This window comes from Ranitomeya variabilis, chromosome 2 (genome assembly GCF_051348905.1).
Source record: "Ranitomeya variabilis isolate aRanVar5 chromosome 2, aRanVar5.hap1, whole genome shotgun sequence".
Lineage (NCBI taxonomy): Eukaryota > Metazoa > Chordata > Amphibia > Anura > Dendrobatidae > Ranitomeya > Ranitomeya variabilis.
This window is the reverse complement of record NC_135233.1, coordinates 1741111-1758411: the sequence shown is the minus strand read 5'-3', so window position 1 is coordinate 1758411 and position 17301 is coordinate 1741111. Positions and strand designations below refer to the sequence as shown.

The 17301-nt window shown below is 46.3% G+C and overlaps 1 protein-coding gene across 1 annotated transcript in view; it reads left to right on the top strand.

Annotated features, from left to right (window-relative positions):
- OTOG (otogelin) overlaps nucleotides 1-17301 on the top strand; it is a 1016637-nt gene that overhangs the window by 227035 nt on the left and 772301 nt on the right. The window contains exon 6 of the mRNA XM_077292284.1: nucleotides 14344-14498. Coding sequence (XP_077148399.1) covers nucleotides 14344-14498 — 155 coding nt within the window. The remainder of the gene's footprint in view (nucleotides 1-14343; nucleotides 14499-17301) is intronic.

Sequence of the window (17301 nt, the reverse complement as noted above, 5' to 3'; positions counted from 1 at the left end):
TGCCTGATTTATACTAATTACCTTATGTATGTATGTATTTTATTGGTATGGTTGCCTTCGCTCTCTCTGGACTAGCATGGATACCGTTTGTTACTGAATTGAATTGCACTTGCATACTTATGTCACTATTATCAGATTGACTGTATCCTTATATTTTTTTCGTACACTTATTTTCCGTGGTTGTACATGGAGGGTGAAGCATCTTGCTATATGACAATATTTTATGTGTGATATACACTTACTTTTGTCCATTATGGACTGGAGGCGTTCCCTGTAGGTATCCCACCTTCTTTTTCTCCTGTAGCTGTGGTATCTGCCTTGATTTTTAAATGGTTAATGTTTTTGAATAAAGACACTTCTATATTTTGTATTATTTGGCCTTGTGTGGAGTTTTGCTGTTTTCGGTTTTTCACTGTATGTACAATGCAGTAATTCCTCTTACCTTTCCAGCGGCTCTATGTCTCGCCCCTCTTTTTACGAGGTACAGAGGAGAAAATTCCAACTTCAGTTCCTTATGCCTGCAGGGCACCGATTTTATATACATGATATCTGCACAACAACTAAGAAAAGCAGTTTAAATCACAGGGTATTCAGTGAAATCAGATCACAGTTCACAATAAAGCGAACAATGGGAGGTGTAGTGTTATGGACCTGGTGGTTAGGTGCACCAGAAATGACCTGATAGTTAAACACGGAATCGGGACGAGCTCTGGGGAAATGGGAACTCTGCTGACCGCAAACTCTACTCCTATCAACACAACTAAAAATAGCCGTGGAGCGTGCCTGACTCTGCCTAGACGCCTCTTCACAGCCTAAGAGCTAACTTCCCCTAAAGAAAGGAAACAAAGCCTCACTTGCCTCAGAGAAATTTTCCCCAAAGGTAAAAGCAGCCCCCCACAAGTATTGACTGTGAGATAAAAGGAAATCACAAACACAGGATGAGACAGGTTTCAGCAAAGAGAGGCCAGTCTAACTAAACAGATTGAGGATAGAAAAGGGATCTTTGCAGTCAACACAAAAAGCTACAAAAACCACGCAGAGTGTGCAAAAAATACCCCCGCACCGACTCACGATGCGGTGGTGCCACTCTGCACCCCCAGAGCTTCCAGCTAGCCAGATAGTTTCATGTTAGCAAGCTGGACTAGAACTTAGCAGGAAAAACCATATGTAACAAATGAACAAGCAGGAACTTAGCTTGTGCTGGAGTAGACAGGTCCACAGAAAGATCCAGGAGTGATCTGAACCAGTACTAGAACATTGACAGCTGGCATGGAGTAACGATCTGAGTGGAGTTAAATAGAGAATCCAGCCTAGCCCTAAACGAGGGCAGCTGGAGAAGGAATCTCAGAACCAGCAGCTCCACTCACAGCCACCAGAGGGAGTCCACGGACAGAACTCACCGAAGTACCATTCATGACCACAGGAGGGAGCTCGAGAACGGAATTCACAACAGTACCCCCCCCTTGAGGAGGGGTCACCGAACCCTCGCCAGAGCCCCCAGGCCGATCAGGACGAGCCAAATGAAAGGCACGAACTAAATCGGCAGCATGGACATCAGAGGCAACAACCCAGGAATTATCCTCCTGACCATAGCCCTTCCATTTGACCAAGTACTGAAGTTTTCGTCTCGAAATACGAGAATCCAAAATCTTCTCCACCACATACTCCAACTCCCCCTCAACCAACACCGGAGCAGGAGGATCAACGGAGGGAACCATAGGCGCCACATATCTCTGCAGCAACGACCTATGGAACACATTATGGATGGCAAAAGAAGCAGGAAGGGCCAAACGAAATGATACAGGATTAAGAATTTCAGAAATCTTATAAGGACCAATGAAACGAGGCTTAAACTTAGGAGAAGAAACCTTCATAGGAACATAACGAGATGATAACCAAACCAAATCCCCAACACGAAGTCGGGGACCAACACGGCGACGGCGGTTAGCGAAACATTGAGCCTTCTCTTGGGACAAGGTCAAATTGTCCACCACATGAGTCCAAATTTGTTGCAACCTGTCCACCACAGAATCCACACCAGGACAGTCCGAAGGCTCAACCTGCCCTGAAGAAAAACGAGGATGAAAACCAGAATTACAAAAAAAAGGCGAAACCAAAGTAGCCGAACTGGCCCGATTATTAAGGGCAAACTCAGCCAATGGCAAGATGGTCACCCAATCATCCTGATCCGCAGAAACAAAGCATCTCAGATAAGTTTCCAAAGTCTGATTGGTTCGTTCGGTTTGGCCATTTGTCTGAGGATGGAAAGCTGAAGAAAAAGACAAATCAATGCCCATCTTAGCACAAAAGGACCGCCAAAACCTTGAAACAAACTGGGAACCTCTGTCAGACACGATGTTCTCCGGAATGCCATGCAAACGAACCACATGTTGGAAAAATAATGGAACCAAATCAGAGGAAGAAGGCAATTTAGGCAAGGGTACCAAATGGACCATTTTAGAGAAGCGATCGCAAACCACCCAGATGACCGACATCCTTTGAGAAACAGGAAGATCTGAAATAAAATCCATGGAAAAATGCGTCCAAGGCCTTTTCGGGACAGGCAAGGGCAAAAGTAACCCACTGGCACGAGAACAGCAGGGCTTAGCCCGAGCACAAGTCCCACAAGACTGCACAAAAGAACGCACATCCCGCGACAAGGAAGGCCACCAAAAGGACCTAGCCACCAAATCTCTGGTACCAAAAATCCCAGGATGACCAGCCAACACCGAACAATGAACCTCAGAGATAACTCTATTAGTCCATCTATCAGGGACAAACAGTTTCTCTGCTGGACAACGGTCATGTCTATCAGCCTGGAACTCCTGCAGCACCCGCCGCAAATCAGGGGAGATGGCAGACAGAACTACCCCCTCTTTGAGAATACCAGCCGGCTCAGGAACCCCAGGAGAATCAGGCAAAAAACTCCTTGAAAGGGCATCAGCCTTCACATTCTTAGAACCTGGAAGGTACGAAACCACAAAATTGAAACGGGAGAAAAACAGCGACCAACGAGCCTGTCTAGGATTCAACCGCTTGGCAGACTCGAGATAAGTCAGATTCTTGTGATCTGTCAAGACCACCACGCGATGCTTGGCTCCTTCAAGCCAATGTCGCCACTCCTCGAATGCCCACTACATAGCCAACAACTCCCGATTGCCAACATCATAATTACGCTCAGCAGGCGAAAACTTTCTCAAAAAGAAAGCGCATGGCTTCATTACAGAGCAATCAGAACTTCTCTGAGACAAAACAGCCCCTGCTCCAATTTCAGAAGCATCAACCTCGACCTGAAAAGGGAGCGAAACATCTGGCTGACACAACTCAGGAGCCGAAGAGAAACGACGCTTCAACTCCTGAAAAGCCTCAACGGCCGCAGAGGACCAATTCACCACATCAGCACCCTTCTTGGTCAAATCAGTCAACGGTTTAACAACACTAGAAAAATTAGCGATGAAGCGACGGTAAAAATTGGCATAGCCCAGAAATTTCTGAAGGCTCTTCACAGATGTAGGCCGAGTCCAATCATAAATAGCTTGGACTTTAACAGGATCCATCTCGATAGTAGAAGGGGAAAAAATGAAGCCCAAAAAGGAAACCTTCTGAACTCCAAAGAGGCACTTAGATCCCTTCACAAACAAGGAATTAGCACGAAGGACCTGGAACACTATTCTGACCTGCTTACATGGGACTCCTAATCATCCGAAAAGACCAAAATATCATCCAAATATACGATCATGAATCTATCCAGATACTTTCGGAAGATGTCATGCATAAAGGACTGAAACACAGAGGGAGCATTAGAAAGGCTGAATGGCATCACCAGATACTCAAAATGGCCCTCGGGCGTATTAAATGCTGTTTTCCATTCATCGCCCTGTTTAATACGCACGAGATTATACGCCCCTCGAAGGTCTATCTTGGTGAACCAGCTAGCCCCCTTAATCCGAGCAAATAAATCAGACAGTAGAGGCAAAGGGTACTGAAATTTGACCGTGATTTTATTAAGAAGGCGGTAATCTATACAAGGTCTCAGAGAACCATCCTTCTTGGCCACAAAAAAGAACCCTGCTCCCAATGGTGACGACGACGGGCGAATATGCCCTTTCTCCAAGGACTCCTTTATATAGCTCCGCATAGCGGCGTGTTCTGGCACAGACAAATTGAAAAGTCGTCCCTTAGGGAACTTGCTACCAGGAATCAAATTAATAGCACAATCACAATCCCTATGAGGAGGTAGGGCACTAGACTTGGGCTCATCAAATACATCCCGGTAATCTGACAAAAACTCAGGGACTTCAGAAGGAGTGGAGGAAGAAATTGACAATAATGAAACATCCCCATGTACCCCTTGACAACCCCAACTGGACACTGACATTAATTTCCAATCCAATACTGGATTATGGACCTGCAGCCATGGCAAACCCAACACGACCACATCATGCAGATTATGCAACACCAGAAAGCGAATATCCTCCTGATGCGCAGGAGCCATGCACATGGTCAACTGGGTCCAGTACTGAGGCTTATTCTTGGCCAACGGTGTGGCATCAATTCCCCTCAAAGGAATGGGATGCTGCAAGGGCTCCAAGAAAAAACCACAGCGCCTGGCAAACTCTAAGTCCATCAAATTCAGGGCAGCGCCTGAATCCACAAATGCCATAACAGAAAAGGATGACAAAGAGCAAATCAGAGTAATGGACAGAAGAAATTTAGGTTGTACAGTACCAATGGTGACGGACCTAGCGAACCGCTTAGTGCGCTTAGGACAATCAGAGATAGCATGAGTGGAGTCACCACAGTAAAAACACAGCCCATTCTGACGTCTATGTTCTTGCCGTTCAGCTCTGGTCAAAGTCCTATCACATTGCATAGGTTCAGGCCTCTGCTCAGAGGATACCGCCAAATGGTGCACAGTTTTGCGCTCACGTAAGCGCCGATCGATCTGTATGGCCAAGGACATTGATTCATTCAGACCAGCAGGCGTGGGGAACCCCACCATAACATCCTTAAGGGCTTCAGAAAGACCCTTTCTGAAAATTGCTGCCACTCATTCCACTGAGTAAGCACAGAACACTTTCTGAACTTCTGGCAATATACCTCCGCTTCATCCTGACCCTGACACAAAGCCAGCAAAATTTTCTCTGCCCGATCCACAGAATTCGGTTCATCATAAAGCAAACCCAGCGCCAGAAAAAACGCATCTACATTACGCAATGCAGGATCTCCTGGCGCCAGGGCGAATGCCCAGTCTTGAGGGTCACCACGTAACAAAGAAATAATGATTTTTACTTGCTGAATAGGGTCACCAGAAGAGTGGGGTTTCAGAGCAAGAAACAGTTTACAATTATTTTTGAAATTCAGAAATTTAGATCTATCCCCAGAAAATAACTCAGGAATTGGAATTCTAGGCTCCAACATAGGATTCTGAACTACATAATCTTGAATGTTTTGTACCCTTGCAGCGAGTTGATCTACACTAGAGGACAGACCTTGAATGTCCATATCCACACCTAAGTTCTGAACCACCCAGAGTTTAAGGGGAAAAGAAAGGCAAAACACACTGCAGAGAAAAAAAAAAAAATGGTCTCAGAACTTCTCTTTTCCCTCTATTGAGATGCATTAACACTTTGTGGGCCAGCTGTACTGTTATGGACCTGGTGGTTAGGTGCACCAGAAATGACCTGATAGTTAAACACGGAATCGGGACGAGCTCTGGGGAAATGGGAACTCTGCTGACCGCAAATCCTACTCCTATCAACACAACTAGAAATAGCCGTGGAGCGTGCCTGACTCTGCCTAGATGCCTCTTCACAGCCTAAGAGCTAACTACCCCTAAAGAAAGGAAACAAAGCCTCACTTGCCTCAGAGAAATTTTCCCCAAAGGTAAAAGCAGCCCCCCACAAGTATTGACTGTGAGATAAGAGGAAATCACAAACACAGGATGAGACAGGTTTCAGCAAAGAGAGGCCAGTCTAACTAAACAGATTGAGGATAGAAAAGGGATCTTTGCGGTCAACACAAAAAGCTACAAAAACCACGCAGAGTGTGCAAAAAATACCCCCGCACCGACTCACGATGCGGTGGTGCCACTCTGCACCCCCAGAGCTTCCAGCTAGCCAGATAGTTTCATGTTAGCAAGCTGGACTAGAACTTAGCAAGAAAAACCATATGTAACAAATGAACAAGCAGGAACTTAGCTTGTGCTGGAGTAGACAGGTCCACAGAAAGATCCAGGAGTGATCTGAACCAGTACTAGAACATTGACAGCTGGCATGGAGTAACGATCTGAGTGGAGTTAAATAGAGAATCCAGCCTAGCCCTAAACGAGGGCAGCTGGAGAAGGAATCTCAGAACCAGCAGCTCCACTCACAGCCACCAGAGGGAGTCCACGGACAGAACTCACCGAAGTACCATTCATGACCACAGGAGGGAGCTCGAGAACGGAATTCACAACAGTGTAGTAAAGATGGACACTCTCTGAGGTAATTTTCTCTTCAGCTTCCCTCAATGTCAGCAATATTTATTTACACAGTCTCCAATAAATATAAGGCACAGAGGATTCATCCTGTTCATGATGCCAAGTACTTGTGGTGCTCTCATGTGGTGTATGGCTGAGGGTTGTACTCCTGACGGTATGATGTATCTTATGGTGGCCAAGCTTTCTGTCAGCAGAGGCTTTCCTTCTCAATTACACGCACAGGAAGCTCCACAATACAATGTTTGCACAGTAACTGCCTCCAGGCAGAAGAAGATGATGGTGGTAGTAGTTGGTGCATTTGAGCCCCAGTCATGAAGCAATCGTCTTTTTACTGAAGGTAATGGGGCAAATTATTATTTACAAACAGCGGTAAACTGAGGTCCAGGATTACACTCACGGTTGATGATTGCTGTGTACTGCAGACAGACAGATCTTAGTAACCTCTGGTTTTATTAAGTCTGAAGATTTCTTCTTCAGCACTGTGCTCGGCTTCTGCCCTGAGGTAATTCTTCCTTATATGAAGACTATTATCTCCCCTTATTGTGTCAGACTCCTTTTCAAGCAAAGCAGGCAGGGAGAAGGTAGGTAATGCCTTCACCTACAAAATGGCTTCCTCTTCCCAAGATGTCTGACCACCAACTGCCACTTCAAATTAAAACCATCTCACAGGACTCTGCTCCTCCACTTCTATGTGACTGTAGGGCTGACTGCCCTGAGGCGTTTTCTCCAGAACCTTCTGCATATTAAAACAGAGTCACCTGATCAAGCCTGTGACGAGAAGATTAACCCTTTTTGTGCTGCCTGTCAGCAGGTCACACAATGTATTAGAAATGCACAGTCCACATAAAAATTCACAGCATTTATATGAAAACACACTATATATCCGGTATTCCATAGAAATGGCCACTTAGTGGGATACCACAGCAGCTGCCATCAATCTCACCCCGTCCTAGAGGTCAGAGGACGCAGAATACAAGGATGGCAGCTGCTGTGGTATTCCACAAAGTGGCCATCAATCTCACCCCGTCCTAGGGGTCAGAGGAAGCAGAATACAAGGATGGCAGCTGCTATCAATCACACCCCGTCCTAGAGGTCAGAGGACGCAGAATACAAGGATGGCAGCTGCCATCAGTCACATCCCATCCTAGGGGTCAGAGGGGGCAGAATACAAGGCTGGCAGCTGCCATCAATCACATCCCGTCCTAGAGGTCAGAGGACGCAGAATACAAGGATGGCAGCTGCCATCAATCACACCCCATCCTAGAGGTCAGAGGACGCAGAATACAAGGATGGCAGCTGCCATCAATCACATCCCATCGTAGAGGTCAGAGGACGCACAATACAAGGATGGCAGCTGTCATCAATCACACCCCGTCCTAGAGGTCGAAGGACGCAAAATACAAGGATGGCAGCTGCCATCAATCACACCCCGTCCTAGAGGTCAGAGGACGCAGAATTCAAGAATGGAATCACACCCCATTTGCATTCTTGTGCCCTGCATGGTACTTGACGGTGAATTCATAGTTGGACAACCGGGCCATCCAACGCTGCTCCAATGCACCTAGTTTTGCCATCTCCAGGTATGTCAGTGGGTTGTTGTCCGTGAAAACTGTGAATCTTGCTGAGGCCAGGTAGTGTCTGAAGCGCTCTGTTACTGCCCAGACTATGGCGAGGAACTCCAGCTTGAAGGAACTATAGTTTTCGGGATTCCTTTCAGTGGGATGAAGCTTCCTGCAGGCGTAGGCAATTACTCTTTCTTTGCCTTTCTGTGCCTGGGACAGCGCTGCTCCCAATCCCACGTTGCTGGCGTCCGTGTACAGCACAAACAGTTGGTCATAGTCAGGGTAGGCCAGTACCTCATCTCCCGTGAGAGCCAACTTCACCAGAGTGAAGGATCCTTCCAGCCTGTCGTTCCACTCAAACGGAGGGCCCTTGCTCTTTCTCTTCTTGGATTGCCCCACTAACAGGTCTTGCAGGTGTGTGGCTATCTTCGTGAAGTCTTTAATGAATCTTCGGTAGTAGCCTACCAACCTGAGGAACTGCCGGATTTCGTGGATGTTGCTGGGTTTCGGCCAGTCCCTGATCACGGTGACCTTGTCAGGGTCTGGTGCCACTCCTTCAGAGCTTACCACATGGCCCAGGTACTGCACTTTGGGCTTTAACAGGTGACGCCTAGATGGCTTTACCTTCATGCCAAAGTTAGACAGAGCTTCAAATACCTCGACCAGGTGTTTCAGGTGGTCTTCATAGGTCTTGGAGAAGATGATGACATCATCCAGGTACAATAAGATGGTTTCAAAATTCTTGTGCCCGAGACAGCACTCCATCATCCTCCAGAATGTTCCTAGTGTGTTGCACAGTCCAAACGGCATGTAGTTGAATTCTGAGAGGCCCATCGGTGTCGTGAAGGCGGTCTTTTCTTTATCTGCCTCTGCTACGGGAACCTGCCAATACCCACTAGTGAGATCTAAGGTGGAGAAATACAGTTATATGAAAAAGTTTGGGCACCCCTATTAATCTTAAGCTTAATGTTTTATAAAAATTGTTTTTTTTGCAACAGCTATTTCAGTTTCATATATCTAATAACTGTTTTGGGGTTTGCCCAAACTTTTTCATATAACTGTAGTTAGCAGATTTTAAAGCAGCTAATGACTCTTCTATTCTTCTATTCTGGGCTACGGGTATCCTTGTGTGTAATGCGGTTTATCTGCCTGTAATTAACCCACATCCTCATTGTACCATCCTTTTTCCTGATGAGAACTAATACAGCTGCCCAGGGGCTACAACTATCTCTGATTACCCCAGCCTCCTTCATCTCTCGTAACATACTTTTGGCACACTGGTAGTGAGCTGGAAGTACAGGCCCGTACCTCTCTTTAATGGATGGATGACTTCCCGTGGGGATACGATGTTGATCCCCTTTTGCCTGCCCAAAATCTAGTGGGTGTTTGCTGAATACCTGCTCATACTCATGGACCACCCGGTAAGCCCCTTGTTTTTGGTGTGGTGGGGTAGAATCAGTGCCCACGTGTCATTTCTGACACCAGTCCTCCATTTGTCCTGCAGAGCCATTGTCCTCGGCCCGGTTAGACGAGACCAAGGGTTCTGTTGGCTGTATTGCATTATTATTAACAGTAAACAGTTTAGCAAGTGTGGCATATCTGGTTAAGTGGACCTCTTTCTCTCCACAATTAAGGACATGTACTGGTACTCTCTGCCCTTGCAGACATCAACCACCCCTCTGGCTGTCAGGATTGTGGGCCTACTGTCTGAATACACAGGTTCTACCAGGGCCTGGTAATCTTTACCTCTGAGGCCTATTGCTGCCCGACACCATATTAACATTTCACACCTGGGGGGTATTGCAATGGGGATTGGGTCACTCACTGTGACACGCCCAACTTCTCCACCAGACAAATCTACCTGTTGTCTCTGCACCAGGGCTCTGATTTCATTTTGCAGAACACGTTGCTCACTAGTACCGGTAGTTTTGGCCACCTGTTGTAAAAAGACAATAACCTCGGCAAGACACTTTTCGATGACATTAGTACCAATGGTCATCATGGGGTTACATTCACGTCTGTCACGCCGTTCTGTCTGTATCTGGTTTTCGGCGTGACAATGCATATGTTTGCTTTAACCCTTTACTCTTTTCCCCCTAATTTGAGCTGGGATACTGTTGGCTGTTACCTGGATGGAGCCTTCTCAGTTCCCTGCTCTGCTGCGCAGCTGTACATGGGTGGTTAGGTCTTTTCTGCTGTAGGACCATCCGCATGTGCGGTCCCTAGTTGCTGCTGTGAAGCTGTTCGCGGGTTGTGAGGTCATTTGCAGCTGGTGCATCACTTTCCACGTGGGTCAGTGCATGCAGTCTCAGTCAGGTGCCCTGAGCCTCAGATCTGCACTGATTGTGCTGTAATGGTTTCTGTTTGTGCTTAGGGCGTGCGCGGCCACACCTCCCCTGCTTTTATCAGGGTTAGTGTATGTACTTGAAATGCTGTCCCCAGCCAATGGCTGAGGGGCAGCTCCTATATATAGTTCCCCTGCCCTATGGGCGAGGCCTGAGCTACTCACAAAGCTCCTGAACTTTGCTATGTGTGTTTTTGTGTTACTGCACCTCTCCTGTCTGTTTTCGTACCAAAGTCCTTGCCTTGATTCCTGTTTTGTCCTGTTCTGGCGCCTGTCCTGGAGGCGGTATATCCAGGCCGGAATCCTTGATCCTGTACCTGTCCTGTACCTGAACCTGTCTGAACTGTGTCTGCTGTGATTATGTTCCTGGAATCCCTCTGTATCTGGAGCCTCACTCCCAGTGACTTTGAGTCTCTTGAAACTGGTGTTTCTGCTGAGCATCTACTACTCTGTGCTCTGACTACCATGCGGTGTTAACCCCGTCTGGCTCACGTCCAGTATGGCGGTGCTTGCACCATCAGTCTTGAGTTCCTTCCTAGGTCCGATGCCCGGAGCCTGACAACCGCAGTCTGGAACCTGATGACCATGATGACCGCTGCCTGGAGCTTGGAGCCTGATGACTGGTGGTGCCTGTAGGTCGTGTTGGATGTCCGGAACCGAACGACTCCTGTCTGATGTCTGCCGTTGACCCTGCGTCCAGATGTCCTGATGTCCTGTCTGTACTCTGATGTCCTGCCTGTGTCCTGATGACCTCATGGACCCTGATGTCCTGACGTTCTCGTGTGTCCTGATGTCTTACCTGCATCCTGATGACCTCGTGTTCCCTGATGTCCTGATGTCCTTCCTGTGTTCGATGTCCTGATGTAACTGATAACCTAAGCTGCCACGCCAGTGTCCCAGCTGATGACCTGGGCTGCCACGCCAGTGTCCCAGATGTCTATACAGTATTCCTGTGTCCTGATGCCCTGCCTGTGTCCTGATGTCCTGAGGTCTTTCCTGAGTCCAGATGTCCTGTCTGTATCCTGATGTCTTGCCTGTACCCTGATGTCCTCGTGTACCCTGATGTCCTGCCTGGGTCCCGATGTCCCGCTTATGTGTGCCTCGATGATCCGTTGGTGATCCTTAAAGTCACTTAATGTATGGGACTCCCCGGAATATTCTGGAAGACAGGCCGCTCCAGGAATATAGGGCATGGACAGCGGCATTATGGGCGCTGTAGCTGCGGTGGGGTCTGGCCGGCTTGTAGGAGCTGCGGACCCTGCGGGGCCTAATGTCAGTATGGGCCTGCGGCTGTGTCCACCACGGGGTCTGGGGGTACCATGGAGCCTGCGGCTGCGTCACCCGCCAATCCACCTCCCGGGTCAAACGTGGCTTTTTCCCCTTGCTAACCTTGTAGAAGCCGGTGTCTCTCCTCCGGAGTCTGCAGCGGTTCCTCCGTCCAGCGCTTTGCGGCGTCCTCACTTGCGGTGTTGCTGCATGGCGTTTTCACTTCCGGCTCTTCTCATAATGCGGCACCAGCTTCCTCTTCGTGCTCTTTTGGATCGCTCCGCCCACAAAGGTACGCCCCTTCTTCCCCTCGCGCTCCACGTGGCATGGCAATGGCGGTTTGTAAGCAAACTGTCACAGTCTCTGGCGCACAGTACCTGGCGATGCGAGGGCACAAAATCCTGTTCGTGATGCCAAAGTTGAGTCGCCCACCAGGGCAATGGGGATACTCGGTATCAGGTCCGGTCGCTCTTAAAGGGGATGGCACGGTGGCTGCGACCCAGTCCGTGGCCCTGGGCACTCAATAAAAGGGGAAAAGTCTTTTAAAAGTCTTTTGGTAATAAAGTATATTCCTGATGCCACCTGTGGTTCTCGTTCAGAGGGGACCGACGCTGCTTAAAGGGGTCCTCTGGGGTGATGCTATGGCGGCTGGATGGTGACACTTCCCACAGGTGAAGCGGAGTCCCCAGGGCTCCCAAGGTGTATGGCAGGGATGGTGGTTTGCCGATAAATACCGGATGTCACATGGTTGTAGTCTTTACCTGGTTTACTGATGATAACAGGCCTCAATCCAGGGTAGCGGCAACAGGTGCAGACGGAGTCCAGGAAGCCTGAAAACAAGTGGTAATCTCCCTTGGCAGGTCAGGTTGGGAGCCTTCCTCTATGCGTTGGTTTTCTGGTACCTTGCTACCTGTAGTTCGCTGGCAAGGTGCCCTTTTCTCTCTCCTGTCCTGGGACAGTACCTCCATGGCAGGCAGCTTGAGCTGTACTCTTGGGTGTCTCTGACATGGTAACTGAAATCTCTAACTTCCTCCCCAGCCAGAATATATAAGGGAAGTTCCCCTTAATCAGGGTTCAGAGCTCCCCCTTCTGGCCTGGAGTATGAACGTGTTGTATGTAAGTGATTACCTGGTGAAAGTTATCCTTCATCGCTTCCAAGCGTCACATCACTCTCCCCAAGGGGAAAGCAATGCCACTGTGACGACCAGGACCCTGGGGTGTCACACTTATATACAGGATATGGTAATATCTACTCACCCTGATTGTGATTGTAGCTATATACCACTATATTTGATGATTGTATTTAATACATGGGCCTACCTGCACTATTTGTATGCGCTTTAATAAATATGACTTATGCTAGCTGTGAGCTTGAGTCATGATACTTGTGCAATAGTGTTGGGAATACATTGCCCTTCTGGTACTATAGTGAATATTAAGCTACCTTGTGGTTCATACTTTCCACCTGTTTTTTTACTACGCCTGAATTTGCTGCATACAATCAGTCCTATTCTCCTTGTTTGACGCTTTAAAGATATACATATTAGGCTAACTGACCTTGGGGTTCTGGCCCTTTGTCCATTTTTTTGGCCTTTTTCACAACAGGACCAACTGCTGTATTATTATTGTTTGTGTACATGTATTTGCTTTTGACAAATGTTTGTACACATGTATTTGTTCTTGACGAGTGTTGTTTGTTTACATGTATGTGCTGTTGACCAGTGTTTTTTTGTGTACATGTTTGTGATCTTGACGAGTGTTGTTTGTGTACATGTATGTGTTCTTAACTTGTGTACATGTATGTGCTCTTGATGAGTGTTGTTTGTGTACATGTATGTGCTTTTGACGAGTGTTTGCATACATGTATGTGCTCTTGACGAGTGTTGTTTGTGTACATGTATGTGTTCTTAACTTGTGTACATGTATGTGCTCTTGACGAGTGTTGTTTGTGTACATGTACAGTATGTGCTCTTGACGAATGTTTTTGTACATATATGTGGTCGTGATCAGTGTTTCTGTACATGTATGTGCTCTTGATGAGTGTTTTTTGTGTACATGTATGTGCTCTTGACGAGTGTCTGTGTACATGTATGTGCTCTTGACAAGTGTTGTTTGTGTACATGTATGTGCTCTTGACAAATGTTTGTGTACATGTATGTGTTCTTGATGAGTGTTCTTTGTGTAAGTGTGTGCTCTTGACGAGTATTTGTGTACATGTATGTGCTCTTGACGAGTGTTTGTGTATATGTATGTGCTCTGGATCAGTGTTGTTTGTGTACATGTTTCTGCTCATGACGAGTGTTTGTGTACATGTATGTGCTCTTGACGAGTGTTTGTCTACATGTATGTGCTTTTGAAAAGTGTTTATGTACATGTATGTGCTCTTGACAAATGTTTGTGTACATGTATGTGTTCTTGATGAGTGTTCTTTGTGTAAGTGTGTGCTCTTGACGAGTATTTGTGTACATGTATGTGCTCTTGACGAGTGTTTGTGTATATGTATGTGCTCTGGATCACTGTTGTTTGTGTACATGTTTCTGCTCATGACGAGTGTTTGTGTACATGTATGTGCTCTTGACGAGTGTTTGTCTACATGTATGTGCTTTTGAAAAGTGTTTATGTACATGTATGTGCTCTTGACGAATGCTGTTTGTGTACATGTATGTGTTAACCTGTTGCCTTTATTTCAGTATATAATACAGGACCGGAGCGAGAGAACATCTGCCGAACGTGGGGGCAGTATCATTATGAGACATTTGATGGGCTTTATTTTTTTTTCCCTGGAAAATTCACATATGATCTCATACGCCATGTAGAACCAGACGAGCAAAGTTTTGCTATACAGGTCAGATTACTGCAGTTTCTCTTCATTTCTACTATAACTCCCATCGTTTCTGCAGATCTTGTGACCAGTGAATTGTGTATTGTGCTAGGAGACAACTGGTCCCATGACAAATTTACTTCTCCTGTTTGGTTGCAATGACCATGAGCAGGGCCGGCTCCAGGTTTTCGTGGGCCCCAGGCGAAAGAGTCTCAGTGGGCCCATTTAACACATACTACAATTCATAATGCACAGTTACAGCCGAGAAATATAGGTATAGTACATTGCCAAAGATTTCACTTCTTACATTACATGAGTGATTTCTATTGTAAATTCTTCAATTGATTTATGACCTGACAGTATAGTCCTCCATACAGTATTATGGGCATCATATAGTGCTCCATACAGAATAAAGTGCCCCATATATTGCTCCATACAGTATCATGGGCCCCACATAATGCGTCATACATAATAATGAGCCCCACATATTGCTCCATACAGAATAATGAGCAACATATATTGCTCATTACAGAATAATGGACCCCACGCAATGCTCCATACAGTATAATGAGCCACATATATTGCTCCGTACAGTATTATGGGCACCATATATTGCTCCATTCAGAATTATAGGCCCCATATAATGCTCCATACAGAATAATGAGCCCCTTATATTTATCCATACAGAATAATAGACCTCATATAGTGTTTCATACAGTATAGTGAGCCACATATATTCCTCCATACAGAATAATGTGCCACATATATTGCTCCTTACAGTATTATGGGCACCACATAATGCTTCATACATAATAATGAGCTCCACATATTGCTCCATACAAAATAATGAACAACATATATTGCTCCATACAGAATAATGGACCCCATGCAATGCTCCTTACAGAATAATGAGCCACATATAATGTTCCATACAGTACAATGAGCCACATATATTGCTCCGTACAGTATTATGGGCACCATATATTACCCCATTCAGAATAATAGGCCCATATAATGCTCCATAGAGAATGAGCCCCTTATATTTATCCATACAAATTAATAGACCTCATATAGTGCTCCATACAGTATAATGAGCCACATATATTGCTTCATACAGAATAATGAGCCCCATATATTGCTCCATACAGTATATAATAGGCCCCATATATTGCTCCATACAGTATAATGAGCCCCATGTATTACTCTGTACTGTATAATGTACCCCATATATTGCTCCATACATAATGGGTCCCATATAATGTTCCATACAGTATATGATGGGCTCCATATAATGCTCCAGTATATGATGGGCCCATATATTGCTCCATATATATCAGGCCCCATATAATGCTCCATACAGTATATGATGGGCCCCATAGAGTAATGAGCCCCATATATTGCTCCACACAGCATAATGAGCACCAAATAATGGTCCATATAGTATAATAAGCCTCACATAATGCTCCATACAGTATATGATGGGCCCCATATAATGCTCCATATAGAATAGTTCCCATATAATGCTTCATAAATAATGGACCCCATATATAATGCTCCAGTGTATGATGTGCCCATATCATGCTCCATATATAATTGGTCCCATATAAGATGCTCCAGAGTATGATGGGTCCATATATGATGCTCCAGTGTATAATGGGCCCCATATATAATGCTCCAAACATTAAAAAAAATAAACACGCACCTCCCATCGCTGGCTGCTGCTCTGCTCCGGACTCCTCAGCGGCGTCGTCTTCCAGTCTCTGAACTGTGACTGCTCAGGCAGAGGGTGCACAGACGTGACGTCATCGCGCCCTCTGACCTCAACGTCACAGTCATCAAAGGCTGCAGCGGTGGAGCTGGGAGAAGTATCACAAGTGCCGGGACTCTGATCAAGCGGAGGGGCCCACTCGCGCGTGTCTGCACTAGCACAGACACCAAGCCCCCATAGTGCGCAGGTGTCCTCGACGGCGAGTGGGCCCCCCGCCTGCCCAGGGCCCTGGCACTTCCCCGAGTATGCCGGGTGCTGACCATGAGATCCTCTGTGTACATTAGATATGGTGCGTAATGCACTGATCACCAATCTGAGTAAATAACATGGACGTGATATAATGCTCATTGCATCTCATTGGCTTTTGTACATTGCACCATTTTCTGGTAGCAAGAGACCTGCTCTCAGACTGGGTACTCAGGGTCAGCGGCAGTCAGTATATACAACGGAAAATATGTGTGAGTGATCTGTGATAATGGACGACTTGAGGACACTACTGCTCCCCAGATCCCTCCATATCAGGAGGGAGCCATTTATTTTCCAGAGGGGCCACATGAGAAACCATGACTGTTTTAGAGGGCTGAACCAATAGGCTGAAATGAATTATGTTCAATATTAATATTAACAAATTAATTATAATTATAGTATATTAATATTAATTGTATCACTTAATATTTGCCAGAATTAAGTGTGCTTACATCCCTTTATATACTATATGAGCCCGCACACATTATTATTATTATTATTATTATTATTTATTATTATAGCGTCATTTATTCCATGGCGCTTTACATGTGAGGAGGGGTATACATAATAAAAACAAGTACAATAATCTTAAACAATACAAGTCACAGCTGGTACAGGAGGAGAGAGGACCCTGCCCGCGAGGGCTCACAATCTACAAGGGATGGGTGAGGATACAGGAGGAGAGAGGACCCTGCCCGCGAGGGCTCACAATCTACAAGGGATGGGTGAGGATACAGGAGGAGAGAGGACCCTGCCCGCGAAGGCTCACAATCTACAAGGGATGGGTGAGGATACAGGAGGAGAGAGGACCCT